At 45.8% G+C, this 14,247-nt stretch overlaps 1 protein-coding gene across 1 annotated transcript; it reads left to right on the plus strand.

Annotated features, from left to right (window-relative positions):
* Positions 1-5,535: 5,535 nt before the first annotated feature.
* On the plus strand, positions 5,536-13,546 carry LOC150053947 (acyl-CoA desaturase 1-like). The gene is made up of 6 exons (XM_090346073.1): positions 5,536-5,644; positions 6,487-6,769; positions 9,211-9,341; positions 10,658-10,863; positions 12,194-12,426; positions 13,061-13,546. Exons 1-6 carry the CDS (start codon positions 5,621-5,623, stop codon positions 13,258-13,260), a joined length of 1,077 nt encoding a protein of 358 aa, XP_090202199.1. The 5' UTR covers positions 5,536-5,620; the 3' UTR covers positions 13,261-13,546.
* Positions 13,547-14,247: the final 701 nt, after the last annotated feature.

Here is a 14,247-nt window from a genome sequence, read left to right on the forward strand (position 1 = left end):
CAAGGGAGTTCAAGCCCCATGACCCACAAAAAAAAAATTCTTGTACATTGTTTAGATCATATAAATACATTAGTGTTCTACTTGTGAACATCATTATAACATGAACACATTCCAATATCGCTAGAAGTTCTTCTGAAGCAGGTTTTCTGTTTAAACCTGGGGCCTCCTACATGCTAAGCAATCACTCTACCACTGAGCCACATCTCCTTAGTCCATAAATAATTTTTTCCAGCTACTATTGGCCCATGCCTGTAACGCTAGCTACTCAAGAGCTGAGATCTGAGGATCATGGTTCAAAGCCAGCCAGAGCAAGAAGTCCATGAGAAACTTATCTCCAATTAACTACCCAAAACCCAGAGGTGGAACTATGGCTCAAGTGTTAGAATGCCGTCCTTGAGGGAAAAAGCTAAAGAACAGACCACAGGCCCAGAGTTCATACACCAATATCAGTACCACAAAAAAAATATTTTAATTAGTATACATATATGCAATATACATTAAATTATATATTTTTGTTACATATAATATTGTTTTCTTACTTTGTTAATATTATAAATAATGTTACAACTGACTGGCATGCAAACATAAACAAAAGAATGTTTATCTCATCTCATCTTTCCCATATTGAATATTTTCAAGTCATTGATTTTGACAAATTACACTTTTTTCTTAATGACTGAAGTTCAGTGTTAGACAAGTGTTTGTGTGGCAACCATATTTCTTCTTGTATGAGTTCCTGCCAGTCTAATTGTTCTCCCCCACTGCGCTCCCCACCACCACCACCACCACCACGCCCCCCAGGTCATGGGACTTGAACTCTGGGCCTGGGTGCTGTCCTTGAGCTCTTCAGATCAAGTCTTCCACCCTATCCCTTGAACCACAGCAGCCACTTCTAGTTTTCTGGATGTTAATTGGAGATAAGAGTCTCAAGGACTTTAGCACCCAAGCTGGCTTTAAACCACAATCCTCAGATCTCAGCCTCCTGAGTGGCTAGGATTACAGGCTGAGCCATCGCCTAATTGTTCTTTCATTACTTGGCATTTAGTTGTTTGTCAATCAGCATGAGGCTGCTGACCTTTTGCTCTCATAATTGGGACAATTTGTTCCTTTTGCTCAACTAGGGCCCCTGATCAAAACACAAACTTAGAATCCAAATCAGTTGAAAGCTACAGTGAGCCCAGTCTCAGGAGATGACATAATCCCCATTTGAAAGGGAAAAGAACTCCCTAGCCAGAGAAATAGAAGAAGAAAAAATACTTAGCTCTAATTCTCAATATCACAAACTAATACATGAATGAATAAATAAATAAATAATCACACATGATTACTTACAGGTAGCTCTTTCTCATCACTGGAAGCACCTGTCAATTTTGTGTAGTAATAAAGGTGAACAGAACAATGGCTGAAATAGACACGACACATCGTTCAATCCTAAATTACATTTTAGTAGTGTTCATGTCAATAGTAGCGACAAGTTTCCAAGAACATGGATGAGGGACAATTACAATCTGGCATAGTTCCATTTTAAAGCATTCCTCTGAGACAACAGTGTCACCTGGCTATGTACTAGGTGGAATCAGAAGAGTATAGTTCTCCCAGGATGGAGAGAGAACCCTGACACCGAGAGAAATGCAATGAACCCAGAGAATGATTACAGCATGGATTTGTACTCGTAATCCTGTGCTGAAAATAACTCATCTTCTGCCTGAAGTAGCAGTCTCAGGAGAACTAAGTGTAGAGATTAATTTACAACACTTCTTGCCACTGATGTCCTATTTACTTAAGATGGCCAAATAACGCCTGTATTTTCTTTTCATGTATTTTTTATTGTAATTAATAGAAGGGTTACGTTATATTCACCAGATAGAAGGTGCATTACTTCACATACATTGATACCCTTTCTCATGTCTTGGTAACGCCTGTATTTTCTTATTCTCTTCCGGTGAAAACTAGAAAGGAAGTTTGAAAACATTGTACTGCATCTCATACAGGAATATTTAGAGCTCTAAACTCCATTTCTCAAGTATACTGACTATGTTCACCTTCTAAAATAAAATATCAATTAAATTACAAATTACTTTGTAAACAAAGAATTATCACGTGTATTTATAAACTCCGATTTGACACTGACTACATACCTTCTGATACTAACCCTCTTGCTTTTTCTATATTACCAGTTTTATTTGTGTTTATCTGTAAGCTTCAGAAGTTTGAAAGTGCAAACAGCCATGTGATATTCCCTGTAGGATCCATTCACCATTCTAAACTTATCAACAGTGAGATAGGTTGTAATCCTTTCTTCCTAAACTTCTCCCCCTAACCCATATTTTCTCTGGGCTTTAAGAGCTTTCCACAGGGCAGCAGAATGTCTTTGGAGAGGAATCATGATTTCTTTTGTATATTATTGTCTTGGTAGGCATCTCCTGGCTTTCTCTGGTAGAAAAGGAACGCCAAGGCCTAGAGTTTGGCCTAGTGGTAGAGTGCCTGCCTAGCATGCACAAAGACCCGGGTTCTATTCCTTGGTACCACATATATAGAAAAAGCCAGAAGTGGTGCTGTGACTCAAGTGTGTTGGGGGCCGAGCAACGCCATGTCTAATAACTTTCTGCTGAGACAAGGCAAGGCGCAAGAGGCAGGGCCAAGGCTTGATTACCATTGGTTACAAATGTGTTATTGTTTATCACTCTCTGCTGGGACCTAGAGTGGGGGTATATTCGCTGGAGGGACTTCCTCAGGAGGGGGTTTATTAGAGAGAGATTTTCCTGTCTTGATGAAGCTGCATGGCGTCTCTGTTCGTGCTCTGGGGAAGGAAGACTGAGTGCGGGAGGACAGTGGGCCCTCTCCTCTCGTGGCTTGGACTCATCGGGGTGTGTTTTTCCCCATCCCTTCTAGTCGAGAGGGACCGGGGACGAAGGACCCCGACACAAGTGGTGGAACTCTAGCCTTGAGAAAGCCCAAGGACAGGGCTCAGGCCCTGAGTTCACACACTAGGACTGGCAAAAGAAAAAGAAAAGGAATGCCAAGTCTAGAATTGGGAAGAAGCAATGGCAGTTATAGAGAAAGAAAGTTGGCTCAGAGAAAGAGCCATCTTTAGTTACAATTAAGGATATACCCCACAAGAAATCCTGAATCTTTTCCCTAGAGAAGTGTAATATGCCTCTCTCTCTCTCTTTCTGGCGCTGGGACTTAACCTTTGGGCTTAGGTGTTGTTTTCTTTTGTTCAAGGCTAGCACTCTAGCACCTGAGCTGTAGTGCTGCACCCAGCTTTTCTTGAGTAGTTAATTGGAGATAAGAGTCTCTGGAGCTTTACTGTTGGCTTCTAATCACAATCCTCAGATCTCAGCCTCCTGAATAGTTAGAGTAGAGGTATGTTACTTGTGTCAGGCTAATACACTGAGTTCTAACCTTGCACCCCCAATTCCCCATTTCACATGTTGTCTGAAATTGAGACATAAGGACTTGCATGCACAGCCCTTATTAATAACCTTAGTGCCCTTATCAAAGAGATAACCTCTGGGGCCAGGGGTGTGGCCTAGTGGTATAATGCATGCCTAGCATGTGTGAAGCTGTGAGTTTGATTCCTCGATACCACATACACAGAAAAAACTGGAAGTGGTGCTGTGGTGTTGCAGAGCATTCGCCTTTAGCAAGGACAATGCCCAGGCCCTGAGTTCAAGCCCCAAGACTGGCCAAAAAAAAAGATAACCTCAGGCATACCTTTTCCTTCTTCTTGAGAGACAAAAATGATGGCTGCCTGTCAACCCTGGAAATAAGTGTGAATTCTTGCATACATCAAATGTGCTGGTGTTCCAGACTTCTAGGTTCCAGAACTAAAGAAACACATTTGTACAGTGATAGGGCTCCATTCTATAGTAGGTTGGTTGAACAGACACCATAGATTAGTAGCAGATTAGCTGAACCACATTAGGTGAATGAATAGCTCTCTGATATTGCTTACAAAGGCCCAGAGGAGATAGTCAGGAAGCATGTGACATCAACACACCTCAGGTCCCAGGCAGCCTAAGGCAGTAGGACCAGCTTCAAAGTGTGTTCTGTGTGTGTGTGTGACACAGTATTAGAGTTGGAATTAGGGCCTACAAGAGATTCTGACTCTGCTTTCTTGCTCATGACTGGTAGCTCCACCACTTGAGCCATGCCTCCACTCCTGCATTTTGCTTGTTAATTGGAGATGGAGATTTGTGATCCTACAGGTCTCCGTTTCTGAGTAGCTAGGATTCTAAAAATGAGCCACTGGTACCTGGCTCCAGCTTCCAATTTCTATGCCCAAATCATAGGTCCACCAGGTGCTGTGACCATGACAAAGTTATTTGATCTCTCCCCTCTCACCTCTCTTTAAAGTAGAGCAATAGTCATTGGTGGCTCATGCCTGTTAATCCTAGCTACACAAACTCAGGATCACAGTCAGAACCGGCCAGGCCAGGGAATATAAGACACTCTTACCTCCACTAAACTACAAAAGCAGCCGGAAATGGGAGTGGAGCTGTGACTCAAGTGGTAGGGCACTTAGCCTTGACTAAAAGCTCCAAGACAGCACTCAGGCCTTGAGTTCAAACCCCAGGACTGGCAAACACAGGGGGGGGGGCGGTGGAGGGCGAGCAATTCACATGCAGGCACTGGTAGCCGTGGGGGGCCACTCACTCCCCGCTTGTTATTGCAATTTTTATTCCACATGCTAGTCTTTGCCTGCTGTGGTGTGCAAACACTTGTCTGCGCTTTCAGCCTTCTTCTCGGCAGCAGATCCCCAAATTCCAACCAAAGGATCAAAGAGTCTCCCAAACCTCCCGCACAGGTTCTGCGACTGAGAGTGGTCGCCAGGCCCGGTGACCCGCGAGACTGCGACCAGGAGGGCAGGGCCCTCGCCACCGACGGCTAGCATCCCAGGGCGAGCGGCGTTCTGGCGGGAAGGAGGCTGCACTCACTCTCCTCCGGACGGCGTCTGGGGGAACGGGAAAGGCAGAAGGCAGTTGGGAACGGTGTTCGCCTCCGGGGCTTCCACACGGTTCCGCGGGCCACGTTGCCAGTGTCCAATCACTCCCTGTGCGTCCGGGTGCAATTCCCCTGCGTTTGCCCAACCTCTCCTGGCAAACTAAGTCCTTTCCCCCTTGGTCACGGCACCCGGGGATGCGTGCTAAGGTACAAGGACCCAAGGAAGACAAGCCAGGAAGGGGAAAAGGAGGGGAGGGGAGCAAGGAGCTGGTAGCTGAGGGAACAGCAGATTGCGCCGAGCCAATGGCGACGGCAAGACGAGGTGGCACCAAATTCCTTTTGGCCAATGACAAGACAGAGTTTACAGGAGCCTTATTAGCATTTCCCCGGAGGCCAGGGCTGGAGCGGCGCGGGGTTTGGCGTTCGTTCGCAGCATCCCGGCGGGGTGGCCCGGCTCTGCTTTCTGTCCCCTCCCATCTCCACGCCCGGGCTGCCCGAACCTCGTGCACTTTGTCCTCTGCTGGCAGCGGATAAAAGGGGCCTGAGGAAATACGGGACACCTCCACCCACGACCGGTGCTACCCTTTAAATCCTCAGCCCCGCAGCCCCGAGCACCGCGGAAGCACTCCGGACACCTCTCCAGCGTGCGATCGCCCAGCGGCGGAGAGCCAGGATGCCGGCGCACATGCTGCAAGGGGTGAGCTTCCCGAGCCGGCGGGCCCGCCGCGTGCGGTCCCGGGGACGAGTGCGGGGAGGAGTGGGAGCCGCCGAGGGGACCTGGGCTGCGCTCGCCCCGTGCGGGGAGGTGGCTGTATACTTCACGCAGCTGACTCCCGGCTTTTTGGAAAGACCCACTCGAGAGCCAGCGTGGGGAGGGGAGGTTCCTTTGTGAATTGCTACTAGTGCAGGTATTTCACCCACCCCCTTTAGCTTCAGTTTTGCCAAAATCTACTCTTACAGTTTTTCTGGAAATTTTCTGTGCGTCCCCCCTGCCCTCTTACCCCCCTCCCCATCCTGGGGCTTGAACTCAGGCCCTAGATGTTGTCCCTAAGCTCTTCTCCCTACCACCTCAGGGGCTAACGCTCTACCACTTGTGCCACTGCCCCACTTCTGGCTTTCTTCTTTCCCCCCCCCAAGTCATGGAGCTTGAACTCAGGGGCCAGGGCACTGTCCTTGGACACTTTTTGCTCGAGGCTAGCACTCTACCACTTGATCCACAGCACCACTTCTGGCTTTTTCTGTGTATGTGGTACTGAGGAATGGAATCTAGGGCTTCATGCGTGCTAGGCGAGCACTCTACCACTAGACTATGCTCCCAGGCCCACTTCTGGCCTTTTTGCTGATTAACTGAAGATGTTAGTGTCACTGCCCCAGCTGGCTTCAAGTTGTGATCCTCAGATGTCAACTTTGTGAATAGCTAGTAGGATTGTAAGTGCAAACTGCCAGCGCCCAGCATTTCCCTGCTCCATTCCAAGTGTTGGGACAGAAGGAAGTGGGTCCCTTCTGCCCTCCTAATTTCTGCACTCCTTTTCCTTACAGATCTCCAGCTCCTACACCACCACCACCACCATCACAGAACCTCCATCTGGGGGCCTGAAGAATGAAAAACATGACTTAGAAAAGTCTCTCCAGGACTTGGGAGATAAGATCCGGCCCGAAATGAAAGAAGACATCTTGGACCCCACCTACCAGGATGAGGCGGGCCCCCCACCCAAGCTTGAGTATGTGTGGAGAAACGTCATCCTCATGGCTCTGCTGCACCTGGGAGCCCTGTATGGGATCACACTGGTCCCTTCCTGCAAGGCCTACACCTGGCTCTGGGGTAAGCAGCTCCCCTCCTCCTGAGCCAGTGCCTAGATTTCTCCCTGCTCTTTAAGGAGGAACAGTCCCACATAGAGCAGCAGTCCTAGCCATTTCTCTTGACAGGATTAAGAAAAGAACTTGATGGGATTAAGATTTAACTGTGGTTCCAGGCTGCACCGCTGGCTCTTGCCTGTAATCCTAGCTACTCTGGAGGCTGAGATCTGAGGATGGCTTCAAAGCCAGCCCGGGGCACAAAAAGTCCATGCAAGTCCCTGACTCTTACCTCCAATTAATCACCCCAAAACAGGAAGTGGCCTGTGGCTCTAGTGGTAGAGAGCTAGCCTTTCAGCTGTAGTGCTCAGGGACAACACCCAGGCCCAGAGTTCAAGTCCAATGACCACCACTACCACCACCCTCCCCCCCCCAAAAAAAAATTCAGAAGCATGCCGGTAGTCCCAAGAATGAGGAAGAAAGGGGAATGTCAAGGCTTGCCTGGGCTACATAACTAGCTTAAGACCAATGTGAGTTACATAGCAGGATCCTGCCCTCCTGCTCCGTTTCCAAGCCCCCCTCCCCAACAAAGGGAAGAAATAAGAAAGGCTCAGGAAGAGACTTGACTGAAAAGGGAAGAACGGTAATTGGTTGTCCATAAAAACCTTTGGGATCTGACCTTTCTGCCCACAACTACCTGGAGGAAGATGAACTCTGTTCAGCCCAGAGTGCAGATGTGTGGCTCTGTTACCCCGAGTGGACCAAAAAATGGGAGTTTTCTGGAGCAGTTTCAAATGTGGGCTCTTTTCCTCTGTCTTTTGGAAGGAAGTGGCACAGAAGGACTGATCTGCCACACCCTGGCCTGTTAGGTTTTACAGAAGGGAGAGTTCTCCCTCTGGATTTGTCTTGGAAGTCTCCCAGCTACTGAGTAGGGACACTTGTTGGGATTAGGAAGGTGATGTTCCCTATACTACTCAAGTGCTTTCCTAGCAACCGATTTCTTAGGATAAGGCTAGTTATAAACCGTGTTTATAACTTCCCAGAATAGTGTAAAGGGATGACTTGAAGTGATTTAAGCCTTCTATTTGATAAACTGAGAGGTGTGGTTAGAACAAATTTGTTATCACATTAAGGGATCAAAATGCCCCTAGTAGTGGCTCACACCTGTAATCCTATCTTCCAGCTCCAAAAAAAAACAAATCTTAAAGACTCTTCTCCCCAATTAACCAGCAAAAGATCCAAGTTGAAGGTGTGGCTCAAGTGATGTAATGACAGTCACTCTTGGGCAACAATAATAGTAATAATAATAATAATAATAATAATAGGCAGGGAAGAGTACTGAATTCTCCAATACCAATATGGGATCAAGTGTGGTTTAGAAGCCAATATACTGGGGCCAACAACAACATGAAACAGATGCGCATCTTTCCATGGCTCTCAACTAAGAGCTTCTACTTAAAACCAAAGCAAAATTCCCTTCTCTGCAAGGCTGTGGCTCCACTGAGCAACATGTTTAGTTAGGTACCATCAGATGCTGTATGTGAGAAGATAATTTCACTTTCCACATGGCCAGAGAGGCAGCAAATCACACTGGGCTTCAATCCCACCTCAGAATGAGAATATAGCCAGAACTTTGCTGGGCCAAATGCTGACTCTGACTCCCCTGGTGATAGTAAAGAAAGAACAGGATAGTGTGTAGGAAGAAGGAAAGGAGGAGACTATTTGGAAACTTATCTTGGTTCAGCAGCACATAGGAGGAATAGTTACAATGCATGGTATTGCTCATAGAACTAAGTTCTGTAAGCATTGAGGATCCATTGATTCTAACTGCTCCCTAAAAGTGAGCCTTTGTTAACTTTCAGCTAAGACTTCAGCCCCTACCTCCTAGAGCTGTTAATAAGAGAAAGTGAAATCTATTTGAAGTACCCCTTCCCACTTACATATCACTTCTGGCAGCTTAGGTGCCTACAGGCTTGCAAGATTAACACTCAGATGTCAGTGTTGAGAACCTCCCAATATTTGTTTAGAATTACTATTGGCTGGGCTGACAAAAGAAACATGGCAGGCCAGGAGTTTGGCCTAGTGGTAGAGTGCTTGCATAGTGTGCATGAAGACCCGGATTTAATTCCTCAGTATCACATACATAGAAAAAGCTGAAAGTGGTGTTATAGCTCAAGTGGTAGAGCTCTAGCCTTGAGAAATCCCAAGGACGGTGCTGAGGCCCTGAGTTCAAGCCCTAGGATTGGAAAGAAAGAAGGAAAGAAAGGAAGGAAGGAAGGAAAGACAAAAAGAAGCATGGCAAATGAGAGGCATGAGAAGTGGGCACAAATCATGAGTACTGGCTGGTAGAGCTAAATTAGAAACTCTAGTTTTTCTGTTGCGACTCTAGACAGTAAGGTATCAGAGTGTCTGTTGTCATGTTTCCCCTGGTGGAACTTGCCCTTGATTTCCCCTCTGTCTCTCTTGCAGCATATTTTTGCTATGCCTTCAGTGCCATGGGCATCACAGCAGGGGCTCACCGCCTGTGGAGCCACCGCACCTACAAGGCACGGCTGCCTCTGAGGCTCTTCCTTATCATTGCCAACACCATGGCATTCCAGGTGAGATGCTGTTTCTATCTATGGTGGAGAAACCCCAGCAGAGCAACCTTTCTAGTCTCATTGCTTAGTATCCATCAAGCCTGAGAAGGGAAACAGTAAATAAGAAAAACCTACCAAATATAGTTTTATTTGTTTGTTTTTGGTGGTCAGGGGCTTAAACTCAGCCTTGGAGCTTTCCCTGAGCTCTTCAGCTCAATGCTACCGCTCTACCCTTGAGCTAAGCCCTAGTTCCCATTTTCTAGAGGTTAATTGGAGATAAGAGTCTCAGGTTCTTTTGTGCTGAACCTTTGAACCTTGATTCTCAGATCTCAGCCTCCTGAGTAGCTAGGATTATAGGCACGAGCCAGCGCCCTCAAGGGTTGTTTTTGGGTTTGTTTGTTTGTTTTTATTCCAAGGTCCTAGTGGGGTCCTTTAACCTAATGGGTCATGGCACATACACTAGGGAATGATTGTGGTTTCCTGGATGAGCAGTGGACATTAAACTCATGCTAAGACCTTAAGGATGAAAGGTGATATGGCCACAGATTCAGGAAGTAATGTCCTGGGCACTGTGCTAAGCAGTTAACATAGGTTAATTCATTAATCCTCACAACCATTTTGAAGGTAGGTACTGTTATTGTCCCCCTTTTATAGATAAAGGAAACAAACCATATGAAGGGAATTAGTGATAGGGGACTGTCATGTGCTTGTCACATGAGACTCCACTTGCAGCAAGAGGAAACTAGGAAACCAACTTAAGTTCCTTGTTTCTTGACACTATCTGAGGTTCTTAGCATATGTGCATCTTCATCTCTACTCTGGCTACTTGTTCCTTGAGGCTCATGAGATCCTTGTGAGGCAGAGTTGGAAAGAAGAGACATTGGTACATTACTGAGGGGCTAGACAGACAAGAACAGAGATCTTTGATACTTGATTAGCAAGCTACTACATGAAGGAATCAGAGTGGAGCTCACGGCTTCCTAGTCTCTCTTGCCAAGGATTGGACACCCAGTGAGGAACCTGTCACACATTCCTTGCTTGAAGACTTACCATGTTCCTCACCAATCCTTGAGTACTGTGAATCTTACTTTCTCCCTAGCATGTAACCAAGAATAGTAGCAGTGCTGTTCCTGTGTTCTGGAAATGGAAGCTGACTTTCCACATAAGCATCAGGAACAAGTACTCATGAAAGGGCAGGCCCCTACACCTCCATTGTAGCCAGAGACTACAGGCTATGGTGCTGGGCTGTGAGCTCTGGGTCCTTGCAGACATCTGGGCATTTCAGTCTTCCCCAGAGGCATCCCTCCTAAGACCTGCTTTCCTCTTTGTCCCTCCAGAACGACGTGTATGAATGGGCCCGAGATCACCGCGCCCACCACAAGTTCTCAGAAACTCATGCTGATCCGCACAATTCCCGGCGTGGCTTTTTCTTCTCCCACGTGGGTTGGCTGCTTGTGCGCAAACACCCGGCTGTCAAAGAGAAGGGCGGTATGCTGGACCTGTCTGACCTCAAAGCTGAGAAGCTGGTGATGTTCCAGAGGAGGTGAGTGAAGAAGGATGGGGCTGAGGTGTGGAGAATGTGGGGTTTGGGTTCCACTTTCTTTAGAACTTACAAAATAATTCCTACATGGTTTCCTTGTTTGTAAGTTTGAAGGTTTAAAAAATTCAAATATTTCTTCCTGTGTAAACTATCTTATTAAAACAAATACAACGAATGTTTACCACCTAGGCTAAATTCAAAATGTATTCAGCCTAGTCAGGCATGGTAACTCACACCTGTAATCCTAGCTACTCAGAAGGCTGAGATCTGAGGATCAAGGTTCAAAGCCGGCCTGAGTACTAAAGAATAGGAGACTCTTATCTCCAATTAACCACTAGAAAACTGGAAATGGAACTGAGGCTCAAGGAGGGTAGGGTGGTAGCCTTGAGCTGAAGAGCTCAGGGACTACGCCCAGGCCCAGCGTTCAAGCCCCATGACCCACAAAGAAAGAAAGAAAAAAATTCAGCCAAGTCCTGCCTTTAAGGAATTTTTAGCTTGGAGAAGGTTGGAGGGATAATGTAAATACCCAACTAACCAGGAAGCAAAGCAGTAGAACATTGCTTACAGGCCGTGAGAGGTATGACATAGTGAAGTGAGATGGATCAATGGAACCTAAAGGGGAAGGATCCATTTATAAAATAGCATCCACAAGCCACCCAGGAATAGAGCCTCTTCCAAGTCTGGGTGAACAGAGACAGGAGAAAGAGTAAACTAAATCTTCAAACGTGTTCCTGAACCATAGTCCTGCTTGAGGCTTGTGACAGGAAGAAGGACTGCAATGGCAATCTGATCACCCTCTCGTGGGGTCCCAGAGCCAGACTTCACTCCTTTGGAAATCACCAAAGGATTCTCCAGCATTATGTGGCACAGTCAAGTGTGCTTTGGAGAGATCATTGTTAGGACAGGTGAAAAATATTGAGCCAAAAGGCCAGGCAGGGATACAAGTTAAAAGTGTAAGGCAGACCCAGGCTAAGGAAGCAATGACAAGAATGAGAATTAGTTGCAAGGAATATCAGTAACATCAAAGCTGAGGCTAACCAGTTCCTCTGGAATGTGGATGGCCTGGTCTATACAGAAATGAAGAGAACAGGGGCCTACATAGTGACAGAGAGGGACATACCTGGTCTAGGCCACTGTGGGTGATTCCTTTTAACATAGCTACACTGGCAAATCTAAATAACTACAGGCTCAAAAGAAGGCATTCTCTTGCTCACTTTTGCCCCCAGTATTTTCATATTATAAGGGAAAAGACTGCCCAGTCCAGTGAAACGGGACAATCCAGATAGATGTATGAGTCCTTTCTCCAATATTCTGTGTGTGGTTTCTCATGTAGGTACTATAAGTCTGGTCTCCTATTGATGTGCTTCATCCTGCCCACACTGGTGCCCTGGTATTTTTGGGGTGAAACTTTGAAACACAGTTTATATGTGGCCACTTTCCTGCGATATGCCATCGTGCTCAATGCCACCTGGCTGGTGAACAGTGCTGCCCACCTCTATGGATACCGCCCATATGACAAGAACATTGAGTCTCGGGAGAACATCCTGGTTTCACTGGGAGCTATGGGTAAGTCAGCAGTGAAAGGCAAGACCACAGCTGGGCCAGTGGCTCGTGCTTGTAATCCTAGCTGCTCAGGAGGCTGAGATCTGAGGATCAAGGTTCAAAGCCTGCTGGAGCACAAAAGGACCTGAGACTCCTTTCTTTTTTTTTTTTGGCTAGTCCTGGGGCCTGAGCAATGGGCATTTTCCTCAAAGCTAGCACTCTGCCACTTGAGCCACAGTATCACTTCTGGCTTTTTCTATGTATGGGGTACCGAAGAATCGAACCCGGGACTTTGTGCATGCTAGGCAAGCACTCTACCACTAGGCCAAACTCCCAGCCCCTAATCACAGTTTTTTAGGAGTCTCTCTCCCTCCCCAACCTTTCCTTTCCCACCCCCATTGTCACCCAAATTCACATATGAACAGTATTTCCTGAAGCTCGAGGATCAATTTATCTTACCCTCTGAGAGAAACTTGCCGACAAAGGCTCTTGATTCATTGCTTAAGATACCTCTGTAGGCATCTTCAGAGAAGACACTGGGGTTTCCCACTCACTCAACAACACGTTTCTCTGAGGTTTGTGGTACCTACTAGATAAAAAGTGTACAAAGATGAGGAAAAAGCAATCTCCCTAACTGTTCTCCTTGCTCCTCTCCCAGGTGAGGGCTTCCACAACTACCACCACACCTTCCCCTATGACTACTCCGCCAGTGAGTACCGCTGGAGCCTCAACTTCACCACATTCTTCATTGATTGCATGGCTGCGCTTGGGCTGGCTTATGATCTGAAGAAGGTATCTAAGGCTGCTGTCTTGGCCAGGATTAAAAGAACTGGAGATGGAAGCCTTAAGTGTAGCTGAGTTCAGGATTGTCCAAGTTCCTGTTTCAAAATCCAGCTGGGCAGAGGTTTAATTAACTACTGAGTAATACTACCAGGATGCTAAAGATGACCTTAATCTATTCTGGTAGAGTATTCTTTTTAAAGGGAAAGCTTTCATAAGTATTTTGAGGTAATATGTATTTTAATTAGCTAGAGTTAACAATTCTACAACATGTATACTTTCAAAAATGTTGTACTCAATAAATGCACACATTTTTAAGAAATAAATAAATTTCAACATAATAAATCAAAAGTCAACAAATTTACTATTATGATGCTAAGCTGACCTATTCCTTGTCTTCTATTTATGGTGCACTTTGCTTTATACCTAACAACTTCCTTTGTCTCTTAGATAAAACAATGGTTCAGTCATTAGTCTAAAAGAAATAACATCTAAAAGAGATAACAAGATCTCATCCTTGTAGGGATGAAACTTTTGGAATGAGTAGACTCAGTTACCTACCTAGAAAAAACATCAACCCTCTACACAGCCTGTTTTCTTTTTTTCCTGACTGAGTCATGGAGGTTGGTGAGAGTAGGAAAAAGAGCAAATCAATGATTTATGATACGGAAAGCATTTAGTTGGAAAATAGTGACCTGCTCTTGAATTTTTGATAATAGCAAGCAGATTTTTTTTTTCCCCTTGGATACAAGAAGTCTTCAGGTTGGGTATGTCCACCCAGTAACACTGGACAATACAGAATTTCATAGAATTTTGGAGATTTTGTGAGCTATTCATTTAACTATCATTTTTCCTGTCTTTCAACCCTAGGCTACTAGTCTCATATTTTTTTATTGTATTTTATTGGCAGGATAATGTATAGAGGGATTATAGTTACATACTTGAACCTTGCTATTACCCATTCTAGTATTTCTACTTTTCTGAACCAAAAAAGCAGGGAAGGGATTTCAGCAGGTGAAGGCAAATAGATAAAACAGGTAGACATAAAGTCGTTGCCTGGAACAT

This window comes from Megascapheus bottae, chromosome 15 (genome assembly GCF_031878675.1).
Source record: "Megascapheus bottae isolate mThoBot1 chromosome 15, mThoBot2.hap1, whole genome shotgun sequence".
In the NCBI taxonomy this organism is placed as follows: domain Eukaryota; kingdom Metazoa; phylum Chordata; class Mammalia; order Rodentia; family Geomyidae; genus Megascapheus; species Megascapheus bottae.

What these genes read in the sequence shown, in the direction of transcription:
- LOC150053947 (XM_090346073.1), top strand. Translation starts at nt 5,621, where the DNA reads ATGCCGGCGCACATGCTGCAAGGG. An exon ending in CGGCGCACATGCTGCAAGGG is followed by an intron (nt 5,645 to 6,486) that starts GTGAGCTTCCCG and finishes TTTTCCTTACAG; the next exon opens with ATCTCCAGCTCCTACACCAC. An exon ending in GGCCTACACCTGGCTCTGGG is followed by an intron (nt 6,770 to 9,210) that starts GTAAGCAGCTCC and finishes TCTCTCTTGCAG; the next exon opens with CATATTTTTGCTATGCCTTC.